This window comes from Netta rufina (genome assembly GCF_964035555.1).
Source record: "Netta rufina genome assembly, chromosome: 10".
Lineage (NCBI taxonomy): Eukaryota > Metazoa > Chordata > Aves > Anseriformes > Anatidae > Netta > Netta rufina.
In genome coordinates, this window is record NC_140133.1 from 11052348 (window position 1) to 11072457 (window position 20110).

At 57.8% G+C, this 20110-nt stretch overlaps 2 protein-coding genes across 2 annotated transcripts; both read left to right on the top strand.

Moving 5' to 3' along the window:
• Positions 1–25: 25 nt before the first annotated feature.
• Positions 26–8662, top strand: SLC26A6 (solute carrier family 26 member 6; the record flags this gene model as incomplete). Its single annotated transcript, XM_084292903.1, has 24 exons — positions 26–81; positions 254–357; positions 627–886; positions 1475–1670; positions 2482–2717; positions 3576–3730; positions 3820–3959; positions 4054–4164; positions 4445–4620; positions 4720–4884; positions 5038–5190; positions 5400–5482; positions 5579–5726; positions 5816–5929; positions 6004–6081; positions 6191–6286; positions 6392–6498; positions 6612–6681; positions 6846–6938; positions 7104–7208; positions 7792–7977; positions 8071–8125; positions 8433–8554; positions 8639–8662. The coding sequence occupies 24 exons, from the start codon at positions 26–28 to the stop codon at positions 8660–8662; spliced, it is 3033 nt and encodes a 1010-aa protein (XP_084149029.1).
• A 578-nt stretch (positions 8663–9240) lies between these two features.
• Positions 9241–17340, top strand: UQCRC1 (ubiquinol-cytochrome c reductase core protein 1). Its single transcript, XM_084292592.1, has 13 exons — positions 9241–9370; positions 9688–9828; positions 10311–10397; positions 11384–11513; positions 11951–12149; positions 12607–12686; positions 12783–12898; positions 13282–13425; positions 14109–14269; positions 15304–15389; positions 15883–15971; positions 16209–16284; positions 17106–17340. The coding sequence occupies exons 1-13, from the start codon at positions 9311–9313 to the stop codon at positions 17168–17170; spliced, it is 1434 nt and encodes a 477-aa protein (XP_084148718.1). The 5' UTR covers positions 9241–9310; the 3' UTR covers positions 17171–17340.
• The last annotated feature ends 2770 nt before the right edge of the window (positions 17341–20110 follow it).

The window sequence follows — 20110 nt, forward strand, 5'->3', positions numbered from 1 at the left end:
AAATTTCTATGGTTATTTTTCGCGGATGGTCTGTTCCCGGCACCCGGGGAGCCTGGCTCACCCTTTTCTGGCATCCCTGGGGTACCAGAGGGCTGCAGAGACAGCTCCGGGCAGCCCTCGGGGCTTTGCCAGCACCGCTCCTTCCCCTCCCCGGGGCAGGCAGCGAGTGCCCAGCCAGCCCCGCTGCCCCCCTCGCCCTGCAGCTCCCCATAAGGTCTCAGCGGGGTCCCCCTGTTGTCCCGGTGTCCCTCAGCCCCCTGCAGCCCTGCTGGCCCCGCAGCCAGGGCTGCACGAGCAAGAGGGCTCTGGGCAAGGAGCTGGATAGCCCCGGTCCTTTTTGGGGCAGCTCAGCAGTAGGTGAGGCTGTCTCAGAGACTGCAGAGGATGAGCAAGCCGTGGCTGTGGTCTCCTGTGCTGCCATTGCCCGCAGAAATTATTCCCAGCCCCTTTGCAGGCTCTGTACGCACGCACACATCCCCGCGCTCCCCTGCCGGCGGAAACCCCCAGCTCAGAGCAGCCTGGATTTCAGCAGACGAAGAAAAAAAAACAGCACTTTGCCCCCTCTGGGAATCCAAACTGCTCTGCGGGCTTCTCCGTGAGCCCCGTCCCCAGCCTCCCCCTGCCAGGCAGCTCGTTCTGTGCCTACACCGGCCTGGGAGCGGGGGCCACCGACTCGGGGGTCCGGCACGCTCCCCCCAGCCCCTCCGAGGCCGTGTCCCCGCGGTGCTACCGGGGTCCCTCACTGCCTTACTGCCGCCTCGCCGCCCGGGATGTTTACACGGGGGGACTCGTGCTCGTGCCGCCGTCCTCCGGGGCTCTGCCCGGGCAGCAGAGGGAAGGGCTGGGCTCCAGCCCGCTCCTGGCCCTGAGCCGAGCGGCTCCGTGGGTTTTGGGGGGGCTGCGAGCCCTCTCCCCGCGGCGGGGAGGCTCGCTGACATGTTTACACGCCCTACGGGACCACTCGTTTACACACGTTTCTCTCCAGCTCGGGCAAGGGGACCATAGCCTGCTAGTGCCAAACGGAGAGCAAGTGACAAGTGCCAAAAACAAAAAAAAACAAAACAAAAAAAAAAAACACAGAAAAAACAGGAAAATAAGGAGCGTGCAGCGGAGCTGGGGGTGTCCGGGCGGCTGTCCCCGCAGCACGGGGCCGGGCAGGGAGCAGGGGCAGCCTGTGGGGCTGCAGCCCGGTCCCAGAGCTGTGGCCTGGGCTCCGGGGAGTGTCCTCCTGGGGTTTGGGTTTGTTCCCTTTTTGGGGGTTTTTGGTTGTTTTAATTATTATTATTCTTTTTTTTTTTCTGTTTTTGTTTTTCTTCGGTTGTTGTTCTCTCTCCGTATCCCGACTCTGTGGGCAGGGAGATGCCCGCCCTCCCTCCCTGGCTGTGTAAAAGTGTATCATGGAAGCGCCAGATTTGGAAATAAAAAGTCTATAAAACGCCGTCGGGCTCCCTGCTGTCTCTCTCCCTGCGCCCAGATCCACAGAGGATCCACACCGGGGCCTCGGCAGCAGCTCGCAGCCACCACCGCCACCTCGGTGGCCCTGGGGGAGGTGACGGGAGGTGACGGGGACCACGGGCCCTGCCAGCGGGCGCAGAGCTTCGGGCCTGGTCACCCGGAGATGGAGTCGGCTGCTCTGGTGCCCCGTGGCCCTGGCTGGCATCCCGCAGGCCGTGTGTGTGCGGTTATCCATGGGGTCCCGGCAGCAGCCTGGGTGAGGCCAGCGGGAGGAAACCTGAAGGCAACGGCGCTGGTCTCGTGCCACGAGGAAGGAAAGGAGGCAGCGAGCGCGGGCCCATGTCTTCCGTCCCTCCCTTTCTTACTGATGGAGGGGAAAGAGCAGGTGAGCAAAGGGCGCTATTGACCCAAGCACCCCGAGCAAGGTTTGCTCTCCAGGAGCACCGTCCCTCCCCCTGCGCCCTCCTCGTGAGCCCTGAGCCCGGGCAGCCCCCGAGCTGCGGGGCTGCCATTGCTCTCATCCCTCGAGGAATCCCATGCTGGTGGGCCTGTGGGTGGAAAAAATAGGGCTGGGGACGGCCGGGTGGCTGGGGCTCGGGTGGGAGGCTGTGGGCAGGGAGCACCAGGGTGGGGCAGGGTCAGCAGCTGGGGTACAAGAGGCAGCGATAAGCAGGCGGTGAATAATGCCCGCTGCTATCAGCGGCTACCGAACGGAAACCCTGCGACGACCTCTGGTGTGGTGCCAGGTGAGCAGATAAAAACCCCGGGGAGGCAGCGGGGGAGAGGGCACCCAGCACAGCCTCTGGCAGAGCTGCCCCGGGCCCGTAGGAGCCGCTGCCCCGGGCTGCAGCACTGGGGATGCTGCGGGGATAGAGGGAATGGGCTCGGTCCTGCAGCCGAGGAGGCTTTGTGCGATGGCCGTGGCTGTGCTGACACTGGGGAGGGCCGGGACCCCCACGGGCTGCCTCCCTGCCCAGCCAAATGGGCCCTGACTCCAGGGATCACGGCCCCATGTGCCCCCCACAGCCCTACAGGTGCCCGCGTTCCCGCTGCTGCATGGCGGTAAATCCGGGCCGGGCGTGGCTCAGAAATATTCCCGAATAACGGCGATAGCAGGCGGTGGCAAAGAGCAGGGGGGTGTGAAAGGGTTCAGCGGTGCTCAGGTGCCCGCCGGGGAACTTTGGAACAAGATAACGGCCGGCTCCGCTCACGCTGGGGGAAGCGGGGCAGTCCACAGGGCACAGCACGCCCGTCCCCAGCAGGTAAAGAGGGGCTGCAGCGAGCATGAAATATTTGGGGTGATGCAGCCGAAGGCACCCCTGTGCCTGGCCACAGCTCCTGCTCCGGGACGTGACGGATCACCCGAGGGAGCTCCGCAGACACGGGAGGGTGCCGGCGTCCAAGGAAGCCATCAATTCCTTGGCAGGGCAGGAGGAGGGCACTGGGGAGGGAGCGGTGTCTCAAAGATCACGGGCAGGTATTAATAGCAGGGAGCAGAGCGTGCGCCCGGCTCGTGGCACCCGACCGGCGTGGGCACAGCAGGTAGGAGGGCCGGGGGCGATGCGGGGAGCGGGGCTGGTGCAGCCCCGTGCCCTCTGTGTCTGATGAACATCCTTGGGATGGAGGCGCCTCAGCACCAGCCCCGAGCTGCGGGTCTGCACGGGGACACCTCCGTCCCGCCGTGCTGATGCCCCCAGCTCACCCCCCTGCTCTGCAGCACAGGGGGCTGGGGCACCGGCGAGCCCGTGAGGCTTGCCAAGGGTTGAAATTCCTGCTCCCCTCATGTGTAAAGGGGCAAAGTCTGCGGCTGAGGCTGGGGGGGCTGGCCAGGGCTCTGCTCCGCAGCAGCGCTGCCCCGGCCGTGCCGCAGTACGTACGGGCTCCGGGCTGGATGGAGGAGGAGGGCGGGTGGCACCGGGGGGGGCGTGCAGGTGGATGGGGACCCCCTGCTGCACCCCAGGGTGACAGAGGGGGTGCCACCGCCCCGGTGCCATCCAGCGCCGCCTTTGTGCAGCGGCACCGTCCCCGTTAGCGCCGCTTCCCCGCGACCTTGGAGCCCTCCCTGCTCCTTGGCCCCGGCTCCCCAGGCGCGGCTGAGCCTTTTCCTCGTCTGCCCGCAGCGTGGGGGGCCGGGGGCCATGGCGGCGGAGATGGTGCTGAGCCACCGGCCCGGGGCGCCCCGCAACGAGGTGCTGAGCGAGGCCGAGCTGGAGGAGCTGGCGCAGAGGAAACCTCCCAGCAAGACCTCGGTGCGCGGCTGTCTCCAGAAGGCGAGGTAGGGCTGGGCTGGACGGAGCTGGATGCTCCCCGGCAGCGCTGGTGCCCCCACGCTGGTTTCTCAGCTCCTGCTCCTTCCCCCGGCAGATGCTCAGCCTCCACCGCCAAGTCCCTGCTCTTCCGCTTCTTGCCCATCCTGCGCTGGCTGCCCCGGTACCCGGTGAAGGACTGGCTGCTGGGGGACATCGCCTCGGGCTTCAGCGTGGGCATCATGCACCTGCCCCAGGGTGAGCGAGGCGTCCCCGGGCTGTGCCCTTCCCAGGGCTTTCCCCATCGGGTCTCACCCATCCGTGACGTTTCTCCTCACTCTGCTGTGCCCAGGGCTCGCCTACGCGCTGCTGGCCGGGCTGCCACCCGTCACCGGCCTCTATTCCTCCTTCTACCCCGTCTTCCTCTACTTCTTCTTCGGGACGTCCAGGCACAACTCCGTGGGTGAGCCGAGGGGCGGTGTGCTCCCACGGGGATGGAGGGCAGGGAGGATGAGGGGGGGGAGAGCCTTCATCTACAGCACGGCATCGCCACGCCAATTGGGGGATCCAGGGGGAGAGTTCCTTCTGCTTTTCCTTTGCCCCATGGGGAAGGCATTTGGGGGAAGCACCACGGGCACGCTGAGCCCAGCCCAGGCGTTCGGGTGCCTGTGTGCCTCGGGGAGGTGCTGCCTGGGTGCCGGTGCTGACCTCAGGCTCTCTGCCTGCACCCTGTGCGTCCCCAGGCCCCTTTGCTGTCATCTCCGTCATGATCGGCAGCGTGACAGAATCCCTGCTGCCCAGCGAGGACTTCTTGGTGTCTGTCAACGGCAGCAACACCACGATAGTCGATGAGAAGGCGCGGGACGCAGCCAGGGTGGATCTGGTGGCCACCATCACCATCCTGTCGGGCATCTTCCAGGTAAGGGGCCGGTGCCAGCCCAGCCTGGCAGGGACCGAGGGGCACTGGATCCCCATGGCCATGCGCCGTGGGTGCTCCTCCTGTCACCTATCCTTCCAGGTGGCCCTGGGGCTCCTGCAGTTCGGCTTCGTGGTTACCTACCTCTCGGACCCGCTGGTGCGTGGTTACACCACCGCCGCCTCCGTGCACGTCCTCATCTCCCAGCTCAAGAATGTTTTTGGGGTCTCCGTGAGCGAGTACTCGGGGCCGCTCTCTCTGTTCAAGGTGAGCGAGGGGCTCACTGCCCCCCCCGGGACCCTCGTGGTGCTGCTGGGGTGGCACATGCTCACCTGTGGGACTCATGAAACCCCCCCCAAAAAAACTACCAGTGAGGAGTCTGCTTTTGCTCCTGCGCCTATTCCCTCCTGCATCTTCCAGACCTTCATTGAGATCTGCAAGAAGCTGCCGCAGACCAATGTGGGCACCCTGGTGACATCCATCATCGCCATGTTGGCCATCTTCATCGTGAAGGAGCTCAACCACAAGTTCTCCTCCAAGCTCCCCATGCCCATCCCCATCGAGCTCATCACGGTACCTAGAGCTGTCCCAGCTCCCCATGGGGACGCAGAGGTGGCCTGGGGCTGGTGCCATCACCCATGGGTGGCCCTGTCCCGCTCAGGGTTGGCAGGGGTGGGACAGGATGCCCTGGTGGGGTGGGTTCCAGGACATGCATCCCCTCCTTCTCCTGCACCACGGTCCCCGAGCAGGGACACCCTGCCTCACCCCAGCCTCCCCCACAGATCATCATCTCCACCGGCATCTCCTACGGCGTAAACCTGAAATCCAAGTTCGGCATCTCCGTGGTGGGCGACATCCCCAGCGGGTGAGCGGGGGGCCGGGCAGCGAGGCCGGCTGTGCCGGGGCACCGCGCTGCCCACAGGACTCCCTCCTGAGCTCCATCTCCCTGCCTTGGCCGTAGGTTGAAGCCTCCTAAGCTCCCTAGCAACACATACTTTGGGCAGGTGGTGGGCAACGCCTTCGCCATCGCCATAGTGGGTTACGCCATCTGCATCTCGCTGGGTAAGATTTTTGCCCTGAAGCATGGCTACAAAGTGGACAGCAACCAGGTGATGCTCCGATACGCGCGGATCCTTCCCCGTTGGGGGGTGCTGACAGCTTGCAGCGCTTTTCCCCGACCGCCGCTCTGTCCTCACAGGAGCTGATCGCCCTGGGCCTCTCCAACTTCCTGGGGGGCTTCTTCGAGTGCTTCGCCATCAGCTGCTCCATGTCGCGCAGCCTGGTGCAGGAGGGCACGGGGGGCAACAGCCAGGTGGGTGCGGGCGGCACGGCCTCCCTCTGCTCTCCAAAATCCCTCCCCGCCCTCACCTCCGGCTCTCCCCGCAGGTGGCTGGTGTCATCTCATCCCTGGTCATCCTGGTGACCATCCTGAAGATCGGAGAGCTCTTTCGGGACCTCCCCAAGGTGCGGCCAGTCCCATGGCCTCCGTGCCCCGTCCCAGCCCCCTGGCTGCGTCCTGGGTGCCCCTCAGAGGTGCCTTCAGCATCCTCACAGCTGCAGCCTTCTCTCCTAGGCCATCTTGTCTGCCATCATCATCGTCAACCTCAAGGGCATGTTCAAGCAGTTCACAGACTTCCGCACGCTCTGGAGGTCCAACCGCGTGGACCTGGTAGGGCACCAACTGGCCCCGGGGCTTTGCTCTCGCTCTTTGCTCTCCTCCACACCGCGGTGCCACAGGGAGACCGTGCCACGGCTGAAATGTCCCCTTCTCCAGATGATCTGGATCGTGACGTTTGTGGCCACCCTCTTGCTGAACCTGGACATTGGCCTGGGGGCCTCGGTGGCCTTCGCGCTGCTCACCGTCATCTTCCGGACCCAGCTGTGAGTAACCCCGGGGGGACGCGGGGAGGGGAGGCAGTGCTGGGGACCCGGTGCTGCTCCCCGAGGGCAGGGGAAGCCCGCAGTAATGTGGCTTGTTGCTCTGCTCCCCGCAGCCCCCACTACTCCCTTCTGGGACGCATTCCCGACACCGAAGTCTACAAGGATGTGGCTGAATACCAGAAGGTAAAAGTGCCAAGGTGGCAGCGTGGTGGGGGGGAGAGGCAGGGGTGGTTTGGAGCACTCCTGGGGGCTTTGCGCTGTGCTGAAGATTGGGGGACACTTTGAAGGAGGCGAGAAGGGGCACATCCCTGTCCCCAGGGTAGCACACGCTCCCCCTCCGTCCCCAGGCACAGGAGGTCCCCGGCGTGAAGATCTTCCGCTCCTCCTCCACGCTCTATTTTGCCAACGTGGAGATGTACGCCGAGGCGCTGAAGAAGAAGGTAGGAGAAGCAGCCTGCTCCCTGGGCACAACCCCAGCATCCCCACAGCGCTGCCAAGGGGATGTAGTCCTGCCCCAGCATTGCTCTGTGGGGAGAAAAGGGCAGAGCCCCCCCCCAGCCCCTCGAGCTCTGCCCCTCATGCCATGGGGCTGTATGGTTTTGTAGAGCGGCATCAATGTGGATCGCCTGATCGAGAAGAAGAAGAAGGCGCTCAAGAAGCTGAAGAAACAGCAGAAGAAAGCAGAGAAGGAGAAGGCGAAGAGGAAAAAGGTGCTTCCCAGGAAAAAGAAAAAGAAAAAAAAAAAAAAAAAAGATAAAACGGGGCCTTCCCTGCCTCCCTCAGCACACTCCTCTGGTGCACACCCACATCATCACTGCCCAGCCCAGCCCCAGCCCTCGTGCTCGGGGCTCCAGGTTCAGTCTACGGCCACTGAGCAGGGAGAGGCACTGGCACCGATCCGCGCCACCAGGGTCGCTTCCAAGATTGGCAGGGGAGGCGACAGTCATTAATGATTAAGTAGTGGAGCCCAGTGAGTCATTAGCAGTCTGTGGCAAGTTAATCATCAGAATTAAGTGTGAGAGCAAAGGCTGACTTAGGCCAGCAGACTGATGAGGCTAGTTCCAGAGAGAGTCGTTAGGGACACCCTGAGGTAACAGCAGACCCGGAAAGAGCCCAGAAGTGGGGCATAGGTGTGAGCAAGGTGCCCTAATGCAGCCAGAGCCTCCCCAAACCCCCCTGCTCTATAGGGCAGGACAAACCTGGGGTCTTTGGGGGTGACACCACCCTGCCAGCCCAGCCCAGGGGGCAACCAGCACCCACATGGTGAAGCCACATCTCCCTCCCTCCCTGCAGGACATGGAGGCTGAATGCAACGGGCCGGGTGTTGCGGTGATCGAGCTGAGCGGGGAGGAGAACAGCGCGCCCGCTGAGCCCACCCTGCGCTCCTTGGGGCTGCCCCAGCCCGACTTCCATGCTGTCATCCTGGACTTCAGCTCCCTCAATTTCGTGGACACCGTCTCCATCAAGATTGTGAAGAATGTGAGGGGCCAGGGCGTCCCCGGTGCTGGTGCAGGGCGGCTGGATGACAGCTGCCCCGTTCCTTTTCCCTGACATGTTTTCTGCCACTTGCAGATCTTCAGGGATTTCCATGAGATAGAAGTGGACGTTTTTGTTGCCAGCTGCCCGGGTGAGGAGACACTGCGGAGCTGTCATCCCCTGCTGGGCACAGCCAATCTTTTAGGACACAGCTGCCAGCCACAGGGCTTCTGTCCCCTCGGTGGTGTCCTCATCCCCAGGCTTCCCCTAGGAGCCAGCAACTGCAGAGCCACAGCACGGGGCGCCACTGCCCCTGGCCGCAGGTTGTCCTGAGGGTGCAGCCTGAGCTCTGCAGCCCCCCGTGTCCCTCACAGTGCAGGGGGAGGGAGGTGTGTTTGGGTAGGGACTGGAAAGCTCAGCTGGCTGCCATAACTTTGGGTGCTTCTCTCTCTGCACAGCGTCTGTCCTCGCCCAGCTGGAGCGGGGCAACTTCTTCAGCTCGACCATCACCAAGCAATGCTTCTTCCCCTCGGTGCACGACGCTGTGCTCCACATCTCTGGGGAGCAGCACACAGCCCCGGTGAGGACCTGTCCCGGCTGTCCCCACCGCCGCCGTGGAGAAGGGCAGCCCAGCTGATCCCTTCCTTCCTCTCAGTCCACACAGGTGAACCACAGCACCAAACTGTAGCCCTGCGAGCAGAGACGTCTCCCGGAGGAGCAGGACCACGCTGCTGGGGAGGCTTCGCCGCTCACCTGCACCGGGGCCTGGAGCCCCCATCCCACTGCCAGCCCCTCCGGGTGCCAGGACCTGGGGGCCATGATAGTGAGGGGACAGCGGCACGGCCTGTCCTGTCCCCGGGGCTGAGCCCGCTGTGGGGGCACCATGCAGCCCCCAGCCAACAGGGGCGGCAGGCTGTCAGCGGGCTGTCAGCGGGCTCACTGCCCCATTTTGGCAAACTTCTGCTCAATAAAACAGTCACAGCCAGCGCTGCCTCATCTCTGTGTGAAGGGCGGGTGGGGACAGGACAGGACAGGACAGGGTCTCCCAGGGCTGCTCTCCCCACCCTGGGGCTCCCCAAGCCGGGCCCGGCCGCCATTTTGTCTCCCCCACCGCCAGGGGGCGCCGCCATTTTGTCTCCCCTCCCGACCACCAGAGGGCGCCGCCATTTTGTCTGCCCCACCACCAGAGGGCGCCGCCATTTTGTCCCTCCACCAGGGGGCGCCGTACACCCCCCCCCCGTGCACATGCGCGGGGGAAGGGGGCCGGCCGGGCTCGCCCAGGCGCAGCGCGCATGCGCACCTCCCCTCCAGCCCGGTCGGCGGCGGCAGGGACAAGATGGCGGCGTCCTCCCTGTGCCGGGCGGCCGGGCGGGCCCTGGTGCGCCGCCCTCACAGCGTGAGTGCCCGCGGCCGGAGGGGGGTTGTGGTGGCCGGGAGCGGGGCTGGGAGGCTCGGCACGGCCCGGCAAGGCCCAGCGGGGCTGTGGGGGCGCGGGGCGCAGCGCGTCTGCAGGCCTGGGAAGGTCACGGGGACGCGGCGGGTGAGGGCTCGGGGTGAGGCGGCAGCGCCCGGTGTGGGCCCGGGGCGGCTCCTCGCAGCCGGCTGTGAGCGCTCGTGGGCCGAGGAGAGGGGGCTGGGTGGTTACTGGTATCCAGGAGGGTTGTTTTATGGAGGGCGGTTAGTGCTCGGCAGTGACGGCTGCCTTTCCTCCAGGCACCCCTGCTGGGCTTGACGAGGAGCCGAGGCGCCGCCACCTACGCGCAGACACTCCACAATATTCCCGAGACACAAGTCACCACCCTGGATAACGGCCTCCGTGTGGCTTCTGAGGAGTCCAGCCAGCCAACGTGTACGGTAAGGTTAGGAAAGGGTAAGGCCTTGCTTGAAACAATCATCCCTACCTCATGTGTGCCTAATTTTCCAGAAGTGACAAGCAAGCATTTGAACTGAGGTATCTGACAGACCACCCCAATTTACTTTGTTAATTGGTCAGAGTAACATAGCAATAGAAAGGCTGACCTAGCTCTGTGCAAGTCTATAGCCGAGCTTTCATGCTCTACCAGTTTCCTCAGCTCTACAGTTTTTACATAGGCTCATATGTAAGCAGTAACCAACCAGCAGTAGTTATATTTTTGGCAAAAGTTTCAAAAAGCTTTCGTTAAGCTGCTAGGTAAAAAGACGAAATGTGTGCTGGAAACAGTTGCTGGTGCTTGTTTCTACTTTGATGCTACCGGTGGAGTGGGCTTCTTTTCCCTGCTGTTACATTTGTGGTGTGAGGCTTGAACATGTAGTTTGTGTTCTCTTCTAATATGTGTGCTTGATGCCTTTGCTGTTAGGTGGGCGTGTGGATCGGGGCAGGGAGCCGCTATGAAAATGAGAAGAACAATGGGGCTGGTTACTTTGTGGAACATCTGGCATTTAAGGTAAGTTTAAGGCAGTGTGCTAGGTCTGGCATAGGACTTCATGGAGACAGTGTTCTAGATGTTTGCTGGCATGTGAAGCTCTCGCTTTGGAGGCTCTAGGTGTTAAAAGAAACTGTAAATCTGTTCATATGAATCTCAGAGACTTTGCACATGGTATAAAAATCTTAAAAGGACTCCTAGTCTGTATGGTGCTCTTTGTTTGAATATGGGGCAACTCCTAAACACACATGAATTAATGCAGTTCTTACTTACCAGCTGGTATTTCCCATCATAAAAGAAAAAACTTTTGAGCAACAAGTCGGACTGAATCTCTGATGCTGTGGTTCCTGACTATCCCAGCTGCTACCTGGCACGCTCATAAGACTCTTACAAAGCACGTTTCTTCAGGATAGCAGAGCTGAAAGCAGCATTTCATCATAGCCATTTATTTGGCTTTGGTAGTGGATCAGCAGAGGTTGGAGACTACAGCTCTTTATTAGCAAAGTGTCTGCTGGGCAGGCCTGGGACAAAACGCATCTGAACCTGGGCCTTGCTGACCCAAACCCAGTCCGTGCCATCGCAGGCAACTGCAGCATCTGGTTTGCTCCTTAAGGGATGAGCTTTGTTGTAGAAGTCGTTTTCTGCTCCTGTTCTGGTTTCTTCAGAATATTTCTATTTGGATAGCTGGAAACCCGCTTCTTATTTCAGTGTTGGCTTGTTCTTGGTTTGCTTACATTGTTGTGATCTTCAGCTGCTGTTATACCTTGGCATACGTCTTCTTCCGTGTTGGGTTTCAGCTGGTGTTTCAGAATATATTTCAGTCTACCTTTAGCTAGAGTAAACAAACCAAGTCCTAAATCTCTTGCTTTCTGTGCTTGCTCTTGGCTTTATGAATCAAATGACAGCTTTTATTGTTTTAGGTCTTTATTGTTCTTTTTTTACTGGTTTAGTTCTGCCCCTGGGGAAACCTGTTCGTTTTGTAACCATGTGTTCCTGCTTTCTTTTAGGGCACAAAGAAGCGTTCTTGCGCTGCCTTTGAGAAGGAAGTGGAGAGCATGGGTGCTCACCTGAACGGGTACACCTCGCGTGAGCAGACTGCCTATTACATAAAAGCCCTGTCCAAGGACATGCCCAAAGGTAGGCTGGCAGAGTTACGGAGGTTAAGGAGACTTCCTAACAATTGACCAGGGAACGAGGTTGTGGCTGAGCAGTAAATTGGAGGTCCTAGATGTCAGTCGAAGAGAGCACTGCCAAGAAATGGTGCCTCAAGGCTGCAAGCTCACTTGTTCCCAAAACCAGCTTTGCAAAGCTCTTGTGTCAGTCTGTGCTGTATGCCAGAAGGGAGAAGGCGAGGAGTGGGGGTTCAGCAGTGTGTGGATTTAAGGAGCTGACAAAATAAGCTCAGCAACAACCACTGTGTCGGGAGTGCCCAGTGCAGCTTTTGCAGCACAAGCTGACCTGGAGATGTTTTCATGCTAAACCAGTGATGGTTTTCCTTCTCCGATGCGGGAAGATGTAGCACTCCTGACTGTTAGCCAGGCAGTGGGGTTGCTAACGCAGTAAACGTCTTGCAGTGGTGGAGCTCCTGGCTGACATCGTGCAGAACTGTGCGCTGGAGGAGTCTCAGATTGAGAAGGAGCGTGGCGTCATCCTGCAGGAGATGAAGGAAACCGACAGCAACCTGGCGGATGTCACCTTTGATTACCTCCACGCCACTGCTTACCAGGGCACTCCGCTGGCCCGCACCGTCGAGGGGACCACGGAGAACGTCAAGTGAGCAGCAGGCTGGGTGCACTGCGCAGCTCGTGGTAGTAGCTTCATCAGGAGGAATTCATCTTCAGGCAAGATCTGATGCTGCTAGGGCCTGGCCAAACCTTTCCCCGTGCTTTAGACTAAGAGCTAGGGGTGCTCAGTAAAGCCTTGAGCACAGACACCTGTTTGGGTATCAGTAGCCCAGTGGCCGGGGGTTGATACTCTCTAGTCTGCATTTGAGCTCTCCTTAACTTTTCTTTTGACCGCCTGTTTCATTCTCTGTGCTCTGGAATTAGAGTACAGGGAAACCAGGCAGTGTAACTGAAACCAGGCAGTACAGTTCTGCCTCTAAAAGGCACTGTTACCCCATAACAAGCAGAATCAACACCATCACTGCTGTCTCTGCGCTGTGAACTAAGCCTCTCGTCCCTCCAGCTCTGAGAAGCTGATGTTTTAGCTCTCTCTCTGTGTTCTCTAGGCATCTGACTCGGGCAGATCTAGCTTCATATGTTGAAACTCACTTCAAGGCACCTCGTATGGTCCTGGCAGCTGCTGGAGGTAAGACCAAATCCTTGTGGTGCTGGGAAGCCTGGGTATTTTTAATTTTTGTAATGGAGCTGTTTAAAACTGTACACTTCTCGTTGTTGTTTCCAGGTATTTCCCACAAAGAGCTGGTGGATGCAGCTAGGCAGCACTTCAGTGGGGTGCCCTTTGCGTACAAGGAGGATGCTGTGCCTGTTCTGCCGCGCTGTCGTTTCACAGGGAGCGAGGTAAAGTCGTTTGGGTCCCTAACAAAACAAGCCGGTGGTGCCAAACTGCTGAATGAATGTGACACCAGCTGTAGGTGCCTCCCAGGAGAAAAATCTGTGTATCTCAGAAGCTGATGATGCTGTACTGATGCTGGTACTGCCCTCGTGTTCTGTTCTTTAGGCTTGTTGCCACAACACGTTGGGTTTTAGAAACCAAATCCACTAAGAATGTGAAGCTATTGCTTACATCATCTGTTGTAAAGCCCGTATTGGAGCAACTGGCTCCAAAACCAGATGAATTTCACTGGGATAATATCAAGCCCTCCGATTTCTCCTCCTGGTGCTGCAGCAGACAAATGCACAGTGCTCACTCAGTTCTCCCCTGCTGCTTGGTGACGTTGCAGATCCGTGCCAGAGACGATGGTCTGCCCGTTGCCCACGTTGCCCTCGCTGTGGAGGGGCCCGGATGGGCCGATCCGGACAACGTCGTCCTCCACGTGGCCAACGCCATCATCGGATGCTACGACCGCACCTTCGGAGGTGGCAAGGTGAGAGACCTGGGGGTGTGCCAGGGACAGCCCGGAGCCCTTCACTGTGAAATATTCCGGAGGTCCTGGGGAAGGTGCTTTGTGGGAGGCTGCTGTGGTTCTAGGACAGAAGGCTGGGCACTTCTGGAGATGTGATGCTGGGAGATGAGTTGAGCCTTCTCTGCTAATTCGGAAGAAATTCAGGTGATGAATTCTCAGCAGCTTTTCCTCCTTTGTGAGCTGAGCAGTCAGCGGGGATGGGGACGGAAGCAGGGCAGAGAAGCTGTCTTCTCACGGTGCGAGCGTGCCTTGCAACTATAACGCAGTTGGAACTTATTTAAAACCCACTGTTACATCTGTTCTCGTCTATAACTTGTTTTGTCTGCATAACTGTGCTAACCCCTGCTGAGAGGCCTTGTACTTGCCATGTTCTCCCACTCCTACGCTGCTGCGTATACCAGCTCCTCATCTGCTGCCGGGAAGGGAAGGGGTTTTGCTGTATGGACTCTTAGGCTGTTGTGTGTGACTTTTCCAACTGTTACCCTCATCTGTTGACCACCTGAGGGGCCTAAATTAAGCTCTCCTTTGAAAAGCGTTACGCTCCGTCATGTCTGCGGTCACCGTGCGAGCAGCTCAGCTGGAAAGAATTTGAGCTCTGAGGAAGCTGTCAGATTGAAGGGCTGATGCTATCTCCTTATTTACAGAATCTGTCCAGCAGGCTAGGGGCGCTTGCAGTGGAGCATAAACTCTGCCACAGTTTCCAGACGTTCAACACCTCCTACTCTGATACCGGCCTCTTCGGTTTCCATTTTGTTTCTGATCCTCTGTGCGTAGATGATATGATGTTTTGCGCTCAGGGCGAGTGGTAAGTACAAGTTTGGCAAACATTTCTGTTTCAGATCTGGTTTTCTTGTAGGTGATTGAGCTGGTGGAGGTCATGTCAGGTCCTCAGAGCGCTGTGTCTGCATGAGTGTCTGGGTAACTCGCCTTCTGGTTGAGTGATCCTGTCGGTGCTTTCTGCAACTGTCAGGATGTGACTTGGGAGGAGCTGGTTTGATCCCTTGAGGTTCTTCAGGTCTTTGGCTCATGGCTTGAAAATTAACTCTGACCTAACTGAAACCAGGGCACACACATTAACGCCGAGGCTTTGGCTCTTTATATCTGAGTGGGACCATTCCTTAGAGCCAAGGCTCCCCTGGGTGCCTGGCAGATGCAGCTCCATTGTCCCGTTAAGTCTGAGCAAAGCCAGCAGAGCTCCTGCCTTCCAAAGGCTGTGTTGTGACTGGTGTGTGCCCTGCTGCTGGAGCCATGCCAGCACTCAGGGGCCTTCTGCTGGTCCAGCTTTATGCTCACACATCCCAGCGGTGGTTCAGGGCTACGTCTTAGATTCAGAGCCGAGCCGCGCTGTGCGTGGAGCAGATGGAGCTAGCCCTTGCCCTAGAGACGTTGCAGTTGGCAGGGGAGAAAGGGATTTAGCAGCTGGAGTCCAAACAGGCTCTTTAGAACTGCCTCGTTCTTTCAGCGTCAGTTTCCATAGCAGCTTGCTGTGTTTGGGAATAGCTGACACGCCTTTCTTCTCCTGAGCTCGCTCGATGCTGTGCCCGGTGGGCGATCCGCAGTCAGCACAGAGCTGTTCGGGTCTCTGGGAGCGTAACTCAGCACGTGACTGCTGGCTGACGCTCCCTGCCCGTGAGCTTGAGCTTTTTCCTCTCGCCTCCTGCTGTTTGTTGCTTCCCCAGTTCTTAGCTGCTCTGCAGCGGCCAGGAATGAACCTCAGGCCTGCAGCACGAGGGCTGTTAACAGCTTAATTTCTGCAGAGCCTTGGGAAAGGGAGGAATGCTCCCTGTCTGAGTACAGACATCGTTAACAGCTTCGATGGTCATCCCGTCTCTTCTGCAGGATGCGTCTGTGCACCAGCACCACGGAGTCAGAGGTGAAGAGAGCCAAGAACTATCTCCGAAACGCCATGGTAGCTCAGCTGGATGGTACGTCCTGCTTTATGGATGCAGCTTTCAGAGGGTTGACCACTGATGTCTCCAGTGGGAAGAAGGAGCTCTGCTAGATGTTATGGTCCTACTAGTAGATGCTGAGCAAAATTCCCTTTCCCCCCTGCTCTTTGTTCTTCTTCCTGTGTTGTCAAAGTAGCTGATCACAGCCTGTTGTGCTCTAGACTAGCTCTGACTGTAAACCTCTGGTCATTTTCTTGCTTCCAGTGTATAATCATTTGCATGCCGCTTGCTAAACTTAGAATTTGGGATCTGCCAGCTGGTCTGCTTTGGTGGTAACACTTGGGAGACCAGGGAGAATGTCCGTATTGCTTGCTTTCTGCTGGAGCTGCTTGGTGTAGTAACAACGCCCAAGACTTCAGTAGAACCTGGTTAATGGCTCGAGTTGCTTCTGTGCTTTGGCTCACGATCAGTCTGTGAAATTTGAGAAAGGTTTCTACTTTGCTGACAGCGTGATATCTTCAACACCTAGGTACCACTCCGGTGTGCGAAACGATTGGAAGCCACCTCTTAAACTATGGGCGCCGCATCCCTCTGGAGGAATGGGACGCCAGGATTTCTGTAGGTACCCCTTTGTTTTGCTTGGGTGCCCTGAGCACACTGCCACATCTCCTGTACCCTCAGAGGGCACAGCTGTGCAGAACACGAGCCTTCCTTGCAGACAAGGGCTAGACTGTTGGTACAGATACCTCCCAAGCGTCTGCCAGCATGTTTTTAATCATCCTGATATGTCATGGCAATAGCAACTTCCAGCTTTGAGAAACCTAAGTCATTAATTGCTTGTTTGTTACTCATTAGGCTGTTGATGCAAGAATGGTGCGGGAGGTCTGCAGTAAATACATCTATGACAAATGCCCGGCGCTTGCAGCGGTCGGTAAGTGACCAGGCAATTAGTAGAATTGTAGAATTAGTAGAAAATAAGAGGGGGTCAAGAGCTGAGCGGAAGCGAGGTACGGGCACTTCTTACATGTCTGTTCTGGCCTCGTAACCGCTCTGGTTCTTTGCTCTTACCCTCCTACCTCCGAACATGAGCTGTGCCAGAGCACGTCTGCCAGGAGATCAAAGGCGCAGGTGATGGAGGCGCGGTGGCAGCGAGCTGCTGGCTGTCCTCCCACCCCTGCCTGCTGTGGAGCTGTGACTAAGGCTGGGAGTCCCGCGGCGGGGCGTGGGCCCGGTGGGATGTGCCAGGTGTCCTTACCCTGGGGTCATGGTGGTTTATGTAAGGGAAGTGAAGGGGCCCGATTCTCTTGCGCTGCTCTGGCATGTCTGTCTGGCCAAGGACAAATTCCTCTCGGGAAGCCTGCCTGAGCAGCTCAGCTCAGCTCCGCTGCCTTCTCCTTCCTGCGTGTTGTGGATTCCCCTCCTCCACGCAGCTGTTTCCTCTGGGCCTTCAAAGCGGAGCAGTGGGAGAGGGTTTTTGAAAAGGGAGATGGAATGAATTAGTCAAAATCTCTGTAACTTGGCGGCTCCCTGAATGTGAACCGACTCGGAGGAAACCAGTAAGGATTTTTATGTCAGGAGATGGCATCTGCCAGTTCTCCTGATTTAGGTTTGAGCTGAAGTTGCCTGTTTCTGTGTGTAGCTGCTCTGGATTGTGAGCACAGCCTGCTCTGCCACCATCTCCTTTGAAGTCATGCAAAATCACACAGTGCTTTTAACGACAACCCCAGTGATTCTCTTCTTCTGCTCACTCAGGTCCCATTGAACAGCTCTTGGATTACAACCGTATCCGCAGTGGCATGTACTGGGTCCGTTTCTAGGACGGGTACCTGCTGGATGGACGTAACGAAGCTCTGGACCATGGAAGGGCTCCCGGCGTTGTCTGACTCTGAATGTCTTGTGTACCGGGGCGAGGAGGAGTCCCATCAAATGGCTGTCTTCTCGGTATTAAATGTATAATAAAAAAATAAATAAACATATCCTACGTGGAGTTGGCTCTGCTGGGTGTAGTCCTTGTCTTGCTGGGCCCTGTGTGTAGGCATTGTTAATTTTGTCAGACTGCTGAGGTAATGGACCAGGAAGTCGTGGTTTGTCAGGGCTCGTGCTAGAAACCTGCCCGTCTGTCTGCACCCTTCCTGAGTGGGCTCTGTCCTGCCAGGCATTGCTTTAGGCTGGTTGAAGGAACTTTTCCTTGGTACAAGGCTGTTGAGGTAGCTCTGGCCATTTCCTCCACGTCCTTCTGTGGAGCGGCAGCATGGTCAGGCAGGGATTGCAGCATTTCTGTTTGTGCAGACCTGAGAACGAAGGGTCCTTGTCTGGAGAAAACTTCTGTGCTCTCCTTCCTGCCTGTCAAGGAGATCAGGCTGTATCTACAGAAAGGTTGCCACCTTCCTGTTCTCTGGGGTGTGCAGGTAAACTCCAGAAGGACAGTCTGTGTCATGTCTCCTCGAGCGCTGTTAGGCCAAACTGGCCAGCTGGGCTCCCATCAGCTGTTTAAATTGATGGTGATCCAGTGATCCCGGAGCCTGTAGTGGGACACGGTACCTCTCATCTGGAGTTTCTTGGTTTCTTAGTTCTTCAGTGACAAGCAGGGACTGCTGAGGAGCTGGTTGGTGTCTGTCTGAAGATGATCTGAGAGTTGAAAGTGCTCTGCAGCCCTTTCTGCTTCGGTGGTGTTCAGTGGGTGTTCCCATGTCCTGCCTCTGGGGAACGAACGTGGAGCTGAGAGCAGACGGGATGAAACAGAGCGAGGATTTTGGGGAAAAGCTTCCCACCAGGTGGCACCAGTCCCACAGCTACACCGGGAAGCTGCGAGGTGCTCCTTGATTCTCCCCTTTGGAACAAATCTCGCAGGGATTCTCGTTTAATTTCCAGGTGCTGTCCTGACAAGTGGGATTTAAAAATAGTGTAAAAGTTTCTAAGAGTTAGTCATTGCACTTGAGACTAATCCAGTGTACTAAATCATTTGTGCTGAATCTGGATTCTTGATGAGAGAGTCAGTGTGTCTGAACTCATTGCGTACACTAGGCAAGTTTGAAACTGTTAAATGTTCTTGATGCAATTTGGATTTAACTATCGTCGCAAGCTCTGGCTCGTTATACGTGCACTGAGGGCTGAACAAACTAAACAAGCTCGCTTACGCCTCAAGCTTCGTGGAACCAGTAAATGGTTCTGTCTTGGTTTTGTGATGGCAATTAGGCTGTAATCCTGCTTTCCATTGCTAGATAGACTTCTGCTCCTCGGTGAGCTTCCAGGGCTCTTTACAGTTGGTGGGAAGCACAAGGAAAGGAAGGTGTGCGTCCTTGCCTCAGCATTTCCTACACATTTTCTCTGCGGGTATCTTCTCGGTTGTTCTTGTATAATTCCCCAGCCCCTCCTGAACCACTTTGTACTGAGGAACAGATTCAGCCCCCTCTGCAGCTGCCGCTTTCCAGAGCCCTTTGGTTCTGTGCAAAAGAAGAAGGCTGCACGGGGCAGTGCTCCCGGCGCTTCAGGGAGGACTAACACCCAGAGGACACGCTGCTGCAAGGCAGGCTGCATTAAAAGATACCAGAAGGTATTTTTTCAGATGCTCTTATCCATGCAAAAACCTGAGGATCTGGGCTGATGCAGGCGAGGAGCAGTGCCCTGCTGAGCAGCGTTGGGTGCTGCTGGGGGTTGCTGAGGGCCGTGCCCTCGCGTTTGTTGGCACCTTCTGGCTGCAGCTCCCGTGGCACTCTGCCTTGCAGTGCCTGTTGTGTTTGGGTGCTGGGGAAGTCTGCGCTTCCAGAAACACGGGCGCTGCACCAACTTCAAGAAGCGTGAGGTTTGCGGTGCCACATGGGTGATATTTTACTTGGTAAGCAGCCTTTGCAAGCAGCCAGAGCAGGGAGCGAGGAGGTGAGGAGGGGAAACCCGTTGAGGAGGCTGGAGTGTTAGTGCTTGGCAAAGTTACCCTCACGCTGAGCCTCAGTGAGGGGCTTGGGGTGCATAAATGGGAGTTTGTGCAGAGTCGTCAGGTATTTGGCAGCTGAGCCCGTCCGTGCTGGAGGAAGCAAAGCTCTGATCTAGTTGGCAGGTCTCTTGCTGTTAGAGCCGTAGGTGTGTGGTTTTGTTCCTCCATCAGAGCAGCCTGGGTCCAAGGGAATCCACACTGGGAAACGTCTGGCACGAAGGAAGCGTCTTACCTAAATGGTTTTCCCGAACCTTGAAAAAGGGACATCCTCTGCTGGGGCTCTCCCCTCCCCTTCCTGTGGTCGCCTCTGCCCGGCAAAGGGCAGTGGCAGTGCCAAAGGAGGGAATTGGAACCGTCCCTAGAACAGGGCAATTTCACTGAAACTGGAGATGGCCTGGGTGACCTAATAAATCTGCTTCCTGGCTGCCCGGACAATGCCGGATTGTTCAGCGGGGCTCTTTGACCAGTCTAGTTTTCAATGGCTTAAGTGTTTTATTTTGCTACTTCCCTTGGAAGGTTAGTTGGGATCCCATTAGGCTGCGCCGATAAACCTAGCTGGGTGTACGCGTTGGCCTTTGCCCCCTCCCTTTTTGCTCAGTGTAGCTGTCTCATCCTCTCTGTGTGAAGTTCCCTCTTTGAAGCCTACACCCTCTGCCTACCTCTAGGCGATCCTTTTCCCTCCCTGACACCTTGGCTCTCCCTCTCTTGGCTGGAGGAGAGGAAGCCTGGGGAAGGAGGATGCTGCGCCTCGCTTTGCACCCTCACCCAAGGCTCCTCAAAGCCACCTTCAGCGGCTTTGCACCACGCGGAGATCTTCCAGGAGCAC